Source organism: Olea europaea, unplaced genomic scaffold (assembly GCF_002742605.1).
Source record: "Olea europaea var. sylvestris unplaced genomic scaffold, O_europaea_v1 scaffold374, whole genome shotgun sequence".
NCBI classification, from domain to species: Eukaryota; Viridiplantae; Streptophyta; class Magnoliopsida; order Lamiales; family Oleaceae; genus Olea; species Olea europaea.
In genome coordinates, this window is record NW_019256747.1 from 70,150 (window position 1) to 79,222 (window position 9,073).

The 9,073-nt window shown below is 37.1% G+C and overlaps 1 protein-coding gene across 1 annotated transcript; it reads left to right on the forward strand.

Moving 5' to 3' along the window:
- The first annotated feature begins 158 nt into the window (after positions 1–158).
- Positions 159–7,913, forward strand: LOC111386838. Its single transcript, XM_023011320.1, has 8 exons — positions 159–577; positions 662–822; positions 1,494–2,439; positions 2,719–2,810; positions 4,534–4,608; positions 5,353–5,414; positions 6,659–6,728; positions 6,884–7,913. Exons 1-8 carry the CDS (start codon positions 436–438, stop codon positions 7,619–7,621), a joined length of 2,286 nt encoding a protein of 761 aa, XP_022867088.1. The 5' UTR covers positions 159–435; the 3' UTR covers positions 7,622–7,913.
- Positions 7,914–9,073: the final 1,160 nt, after the last annotated feature.

Sequence of the window (9,073 nt, forward strand, 5' to 3'; positions counted from 1 at the left end):
TTTAAGTTTCATAGCTAAAATGACACTAAATGTAAAATTAGTGACCATTAGAAAAATTAACCCCAATACAAAAAATAAAAAGAAACACACAGTGTTATTAATTTTCATTTTCCTCTTTTCTTTTATTGGGAGAATATTTTGTAGTACATTCCTTTCAGCAGGCAACAAGCTAATGTAACATATGCAACGCAATGAGTACTTGTACGTGCAGAATTCCTCTTATAATTTCAAAACGTACAACCTCTAATTTATCAACCACGACGGGACTCTACATCCTATATCACGCTATAATCCATCGTTGCCCAACCGAGATCTCTTTCATCTCCTTCTCACCACCGGTTCGTTAACCGCCTCCATCGCCGCACAAACACGCAGAACACACACACTCAATATACGTACGTACATTTGTATCTACATCCGCGGCGATAAATAATTATGGGTGGAAATAACAGAAAAAAGTCAAACAAAGCGAAAAGCCGCAGGTCACAGGGCTCTGCTTCTTCTTCTAAAGGAGCCCTCTTTGTAGAAGGTGGGGTATTATCTGATTGGTCCGCTTTTAGTCCTCCTCCTTCTACAGGTATTAATTTCTGGTTTTATGATTAAACCGTGCGTGTATAAAAGTATTTATTTCCTTTTCTTTAGAGATAGTTTTTTCTGTTAGGGAGGAAGTGGAATAACGGCGGAAATGGGAAATCGAAGTCGGCTTCGAGATCCGGGGGAGGAAAAGGGAGCAATTCGGATACGAAACCCGGTTCGGGTTCGGGTCCCAGCAGCGAGTCTAGGAAGAGTAGAGGAAATGCAATCGGCTACGTGTACACAAAGGTATACTTTTATGTTTATTTTTCGTGAAGAGCATATATTGTAATATTTTTCTGTGTGCGAGGATGAAATCGGTTAATGATCAAAAATTTTAGCTGAGATGTTTATTTTTTGAGATCTCTAAGATTTTCTTCTGATTTCTGAAGCGCGCTTGTTTTCGGTTTTGAGGGAAAGGTTCCTTTTTATTTTTCCGAGGGGGGGTGGGGGGGGGGTTGCTAAAAATACATTTGTGGCTCTTTTATTGAAAAATGAAGAACGTAGAAGTAATATGTTCTGCAGAATGTTAGTTTATACCCATTTTCCACAGTAAAGTGTGATTAATTTGGTGCAAGTGTTTAAAGAAAAAATGAAAAACCTAATTATTGAAAAATGAAGAACGTAGAAGTAATATGTTCTGCAGAATTTTAGTTTATAACCATTTTCCACAGTAAAGTTTGATTAATTTGGTGCAAGTGTGTAAAGAAAAAAATGAAAAACCTAATTTGTAATATCGTCAAAAAGATTTTCTTAGTTCATTTCGTATAGATAAATGTTTCTAAACTATAGAGATTTGTATTGCTGTTTACCATATTTTGTTGATCCCTAATTCACTGGATACAGATAAAAATTCTTAATATGATGTATTTAACTTGCTAGTGAAATGTTGGACCGACGATAATTCTCTTTATGGTCAGGAAAATGCATTTACGGACATGGGTGAAAACGGAGAGAACAAATTTGACAAGTCAAAACCTATAGTTTTGATTGATTCTGGGAAGACCCCAATTGTTGCCTATATGGACGAAGGACCAGTTAAGGAACCCCAACCTGTTGAATGTATGTATGACTATACTACGAATTTCACATTGGATGATAGCTCGCACAGGGGATTGGGTTTCTATGATGAAATGGAAGCAACTCCGAGCGGTTTTGGATCATCGTCCAAAATGGTTGAGAAAGAGGGTTCTACTTTCGACTCAGCTTCCTCTGAGGAGGATGAGATGGATGCTGATGTTGATTTTGTTCAAGGTGCAAATACCAAAATTGATGAGGAATTCCTGGCGGAGATGTCAACTGAGGAGGAAAGTACAGGCTTTCTGCTAATTGGAGGTAGGAAAATATATACTCATGATATCTCTGATGAGGATGAAGAAGAATTGATTGATGAAGAAAGCTCAGGTTCTCACGACACAGAAGATTCCTGCACATCATCTGATAGTGATGGCTCGTCATATAGTGGTTCAGACATTGATGAAGAAGTCGCCGCAGATTACTTTGAGGGCATTGGTGGGGCGTACAACATTGTAAATGCTGATCAGTTGGTTGGACATATTTCTGATGTGTCTGGCAGTCGTAGCAATTCTAAGGTGAACTTTGATGACACTCTAGAGAAGTTGGGTGGGATTGCTCTTCAGGAGGCATCGAGAGAGTATGGTATGAGGAAGCCTGAATCAGGAAGAAAAAATCACGTGGAAGATCGCAAATCTCCAGCTGTTAAGTATGCTTGGTCATCTGCTCTGGATGATATAATGCTTGTAAAGGATCCAAGAAATGCTTCTGGGAGAAAGAAACAGGTCGCTAGATTTCCACAATCTTGGCCTTCTGAAGGTCGCAAGAACAAGAAGTTCAGGAGAATACCAGGTGAGTACTGCTGTTACATTGAATCTCATGGTAATTGATTATTCAAACTCTGTTAGATGCTTATTTATTATTCTTCTGTGTGGTGGATTTGATGGGGAGTCATGTTTTGATATTTCTTTATAATAATTTATTTTATTCTTTACCCCGTAGATTTTACCAAGTGAGGAAATAAAATTCAGTTTGTTACTTATGATCATTGATATTGCTTTCTTTTAGCCTTTGATTATTTGTTCACATGCCTTCAATCTCGTTGCATATACTGGTAGTTAATGATCTCAGGTGAAAAAAAGAAGCATCGCAAAGAAATGATGGCAGCAAAGCGTCTGGATAGAATGATTCGCCGTGGTGTAGATCTTCAGCAGATAAATTTGGTAAGAAGGAAAGCAAACTCTGTTTTTGAGCCAGATAGTGTTTATCTTGGGTTCATATTTGGTCTTCCTCATTTCTTGTGAAAATTTTACTCATGCCAGCATTGTGGCTTGGGCATCCTCATAATGCCAATTGCCTCTGATTTCTAGATTCCGATTCTTGAAAAAGGAATTCTGAATGATGAAGTATTATGATTATGTTTCTCTTGTCTCTTTTGGTATATCTTTTCCTTTTCTTAATATCAATGTCAAGCACCACTAACTTATGTTGTATAGTTAAGCTCTTAACTAGAATTACCTTACAATCATTGCCCTGTTTACACATTCACTTTTCTAGCAAAGATAATATCCATGTGGTTGTACTTTTGCCCATTTTTGAGTTATGTGGTGGGTGTCTATCTTTTTAAAGCATGTATTCAGTAACACCAAATCATATGCCTACCCAAAGCCCAAAGTAGTGTTACCTTTTTCATTTCGATCCCAAAACCAAAATTACTACATATTCTTTCATATCCTGAGTTAGTTACCTTTTCCTAGACAATTCTTCAAATCTCTTGCAACAAAGATCTTATCTGGGGCAGGATTCCCAATACTGTTGCCTTATTGCCTTGTCTAGTCATATTTGGGAGAGTACACACCAATTACGCTAATCAACTTTCTCCTTCTACAAATCTAACTAATATTATCCTTTCCCTAGCCTGTTTAACTTCTAAGACTTCATGTTTTCAAGCAATTTAATGATTATTCCTTCCCTATTTTTTTTCTCCTCCTCTCTCTCTCTGTTCTTCTTCTTCTTATTTATCCTTGCCCTTTTGCCAAAGCTTATCTCTAATTATTGTGCCTTCTCACTCACTCATTTGACCCCTTCCATGCAAGCCATGTTAATTTTTCTCCCACACATCATTTAGTAGTTTTTAAGATTTTTCTTCTCTCAATATTCCACATTCCTATCCTAAATCTATTATTCTGGTTCATAATATACGTAAGAACGGTTGTTAATCTCTTTTCTAGCATGTTTCTCATTTCAAGTTGTCATTATTAGCAAGTACTTCTTAGTCCTAAAGCTTTTGATGGCAGGCATAATATCCTGTGCTAAGTTGGAGCGATGTTTAAATTTATTTTATGCACTAGCCATTTAGTTGTGTGATCCATTCAATTATGTGCTTATGGTTATACTCGACTCAGAGGCTTATGAGCCAGAGCATATATGATTAGTTTTTTTACTTGAATCGTGAATGTGAAAATGGGCTGCCAAAATAGGTATGACTGTTTTAAAATCAGCTTTACAAATGGGAGGTTTTGTCAGTTAGACTTGATATCCTTGAAGTCTTAGGCACACATTGTGCCTCAGGCAGGTACAGAGTTTTATGGCTAATAGCTCAGAAAATTTGGTATATACCTGTGATGTGACTGATGTGGAGACATGGTCGTTTTTGTTCTCTTATTTTACCCCAGCTATTCATCAATACCATCTTACTTTGTCTTTCTGCTCCTGTTCTGATGTATGTTTAAGGTCAGGTGTGACTATTTGTTATAGTAGAAAGGAAGTTTCTTTAAGAGAAATGTTCTTATTATAGATGTTACTTGAGAATGTGTTATAATCTACCTTAAGCCAACTGGGAACTTGACTCGGTAATTGTCTTTCACGTTTCAAATATCAGTATTATTCAATAAGGTTTGTTTAGTGAAGTCTTGGAAATGACCAACACTCTGTTTTGAACTGTAGAAGTTGCAGCAGATGGTTTTGGATGGAGTTGATATGTTATCTTTCCAGCCTATGCCCACACGTGATTGTTCTCAGGTAATCAGGCTACACCTCCACTCCTCTAGCTATCAACCTCCATTCCTTTAGTTATCATTTCCCTCCGTTTATAATCGTGTGAGCTTTTTTCCTTCTGTGGAGTGAGCATCTCTGAAGACTGTTATATTTGCAATAATTCAATTAATGGACATCAATCGATATTAGAAGTCCATCATTAACTTGAATATATGTCATATTCAACATTTTGGTTGTATGAAATTTTTTTCCAAATAGTTTAACAGTGAGTTTGCTGGTTCAATGTCAAGGTTTTTAAAATTTTCATCTGATGTCTTCTCCCTTCTCTGTATCTATATGAATATTTTTTGTGGGACTGTGTTTTCATGTTGCCTCATCTTTTGCACTGTATGTCCGTTCAAATAGTGACATGCTTTTTGTTAAAATTGGAAGGAGGGAAAGAGGAAGGGGATTAGGACTCTATCTGTTTTTGAAGGTGCAATGCAATGAGGGGCAAAGAGCCAATTTTGAAATTTCATTTCAAACCTAATCTCTCCTCTTTCCCCTGATGAAAAATATGTTGTTTCTGTGGGTTTTCTGCTCAAATTCGAAATTAGTCTAACAGAATTTACACATAAGTAAAGCATCTCTTGTTTGACGAGTAGGGGCTTATTTTTAAAAGACCACAAAATACAATCTAAGAGAACTTCTAACACCGGTACTAGATTAAATTCATCTTCATCTTACGTCCCCTTTTTTTGTGTTAACAATTGGTTTTGACTTGTATAGGTTCGGAAACTAGCTGCAATTTATCGCTTGAGAAGTGATTGCCAAGGATCTGGCAAGAAGAGGTACAGTATGTTACCTTCAATTTTTTTGAGTTATATGGTAATAACAAATATTACTTTCCTTCAATATATTTAAACTGTCAGTCAAAGTGTTGAGATAATTTATTTATTTATGAGTATTGGGTTGATTGCCGAATGCCCATGCCACTGTTCTTCTCGTTCTTTAATTTTTGGGAAGGAAAGAATGGCTTTCCTCTGCCATATGGATTTTTAGCATTTCCCTCTGCCATATGGATTTTTAGCACTTACATTCTTACGAAGTTAGGGCAAGTTGGAGGTTCCATGTTTTGGCAATGGTAAATTGGTTTCCTTTCAACTAAAACCTGTAGTTTAGTATTTCACGTCTAAATGTTCGACAATAAGTTAACACGTGATATTGAATGGGTTGTCTATCCTGATATCACATTATAAATTAACTTGATAGCAAGAACGATGTTGTGTCTAGGTCATTTTATTATCTCAACTTTAAGGAATCTTTGCCTTAGCTTTGAAACTCCAGGCTTGATGGTGTATAGCCAATGACGCAAACCTTTGTTGACAATGAAAATGACCCAAGAGGATATTCTAAGCTCGCGTCATGGGCTTCACTATTTCAAGACCTGTGTGACAATTATCTAGTCACTGTCTGCCCTTGGTCTTAGCTAATTCAGCCTTTTGGAAGTTGGGTTGATGAGATTTATGCGGAGGCGGCACAACTAAATAAGGAGTCAAGAATGGAATAATATAAGGGTTAGGAAAGATGAAGAACTGAGTTTATGTGAATGCCCTTGTATTTTTCTCAAATTGCACTTTACAACTTGGTGGAACAAATGAGCTTCCTACCTCGATTTATAGTTACACCTCCTGAAGTGAGCATTTAGATTTTTTTAATAGCATTTCCACCAAAATACTAAGATAGTTGCAAATGGAACAATCTAGAATGGTCCCTATTCAATATTCAACATGATCCCTAGAATGTTCTGGAAGTATTCTACACAACTTGTACTAGTGCAAGGCTGTTTTTATGCCTGTTGGTCTCTATTTTTGGCCACAACTGCCTCGCTACACCTGCACTTGCTACATATTTTGTCTTTGTCTGCGGGCGTGGCTATGGCTTTGGCTTTGAGCAGATCTATGGTTGCTTACCAATTGTGGGACTTCCCATTTTTTGTATCAGCTGTACATCTTATATATTATAATTGTTAGCTTTTTGGCTAACGACTTGTGTACTGATTTTCAAAGTAAAAACATGGTGTATTGTTTCTCAGGTTTGTGACGGTGATCAGAACACAGCATACATGTATGCCATCTCCCAGTGATAAAATTCGCATGGAGAAGGTATTGGATCTTGTATATCCACTCCATTCCTAGTTTTGTTGATTTTTCCTTTTTCCCTTCCACCCTTCAGTTTTACATACAAGCTGAGTCTTTAGTCCAAGAAGTTACAATTTCTCTTCCGTGTTTAACTTAGATGCGCTGTTTCTGTATTTCAGCTGATAGGAGCAGATCACGAGGATGATGATTTCACGGTGAGCAATAAGAAGTATGTTAAAGCAGATCGAGATGGAAATGCCACTTCAAACTCACAATCTTCCCGGAGAAAATCAAGTAAGAATATATCAACCCACCATGCTAGTAGGGAAGCGAGAAAGATAAATGGGGCCGGGAAAGTAGGATCCTATGCAGCTCAGCCTCTGTCATTCATCTCAAGTGGTATTATGAGTTCTGAGTCGAGAACCATTGAATCAAATGAAACAAATGAAATAGGAACTGAAAGCAAAGAGGTTTCTGACTCAGTGGAATATGGTGCATTTGAGATGCACACCACAGGGTTCGGGTCAAAAATGTTGGCCAAGATGGGATTTGTGGGTGGAGGCTTGGGAAAGGATGGAAAAGGCATGGCGCAGCCCATTGAAGTGCTTCAACGGCCTAAATCACTTGGCTTGGGTGCTGAGGTCCCTGAAACAAGTGATAAATCGACAAAAATGCTATCTCAACCTATGTCAGTTGGATCAGGTGGAAAGTTTTCTGGGAAAAATGAGAAATTGGCGAGGAAAGAAACTCAAACATTTGGCAGTTTTGAAAAGCATACCAGGGGATTTGGATCCAAGATGATGGCAAAAATGGGCTTTGTTGAAGGCTCGGGCCTTGGCAAGGAGTCACAAGGCATGGTCAATCCCTTAGTGGCAGTGAGACGTCCAAAAGCAAGAGGCTTGGGTGCAACGAGTTGAAACTGTACTGTTCATTTAGAGGAAAAGCCTATTTACCTTTCATTAAGGACGTCTTTATGTGGGTGACATGACATCCATATGCACCATTTACAGGTTTCAATTGATGTTAATGGTATTTTACTTTGTCGTAGTCTACTTGGATGAATGGTGAGGATCTTCTCGGATTCACTACGATTTGATTAGGATGAAGGGGAGAAGCTATGCTTGTTCTCTCATCTTTTCCATCAGTATGAAATGCCCGTTTGGTACGACGAGTTGCAGTTGCATGAATAATACGTCCACAATTTGAGTATTGAGTTGTTTGGAATAGATTTAGATGTCTTAATCAGTTTTCTTTAAAAACTTTTCTAACAAAAACAAAATATTATTAAAAAATTACTTGAATGATATCAAAAATAGCTTCTTAATTTTAAAAATAATTTTGACTTTTTAAAAGTTTATAATTTTGTCGTCTTTGAAAGCACGCAAGCAAAGGCATTTACTTCAAGAATTAATCTAGTGGTACATAATGGGGTGTACGATAGGGTGTACACACTCCTCATATGGGTGTGAAGTTCACTCGAATAAGTGTTTTTTATTCGGGTGGATTCCACATCCAATGTGAGAAGGGTGTACTATCTTAGCTATACCTCTATGTACCACTAGCACGACCATTACTTCAAAGTGTCTACACTTAGGGCCTGTTTGGTATCATTGTTGTTTTTACTTCGTTTACCTTAATTTTTGTTTGAAAACTACTTTTTAAAAGAACATTCTACTTCGTAAGTGTTTTTAAAGGAAACAGTATTGGACCATCTTCTTCTAAAAAAAATATCTTAACTATTAGAGGTACTTTTATAAAATTAGCTAAATGTGAAATAAAAAATTCCTCTCGACTTTTTAAAAGCCATGCCAAATAGATCCTTCAATAAGCATCTCCTTTGAAGATCGTAAATTGAGCTTTACAAGTATCATCAATTTTAAATACAGATATCTTCGTGCATATTATGCAATTTATGTCGTGAGGTCGGATTTTTAAAATCGGACGCTTCAATATCAATTTTTAAAGGTTGAACTCCAACCTTAAGGGTTCCGCACCGCCCCTACCCTGGAGTATCGTGAGGGAGGTAAATTGTAGATTATGCCTCAAAGGGTATAAGGTGGAAGGCTTCAATATCAATTTTTAGTTTCGATGGCAGATTGTATTTTCTATCAACTTCACCGTTTAACTGTCACCTCATTTGCGTATGAACCAAATTTTGAATCTCAAAATTCGAAGGAGGACTTATGCACCAAATAACTCACACAGATTCATTATCATTTTTCTTTATTAGTTTCCTAGTGGATTTTAGAGCCCCTTTGAGCCACATTATAATGAGAATGAGAATGAGAATGAGAAATAGAGCCGTTATGGACCTCACACCAGAGATAAAAATTCAAAAATGATGACTTGATGTGATGGATAACGGTCAT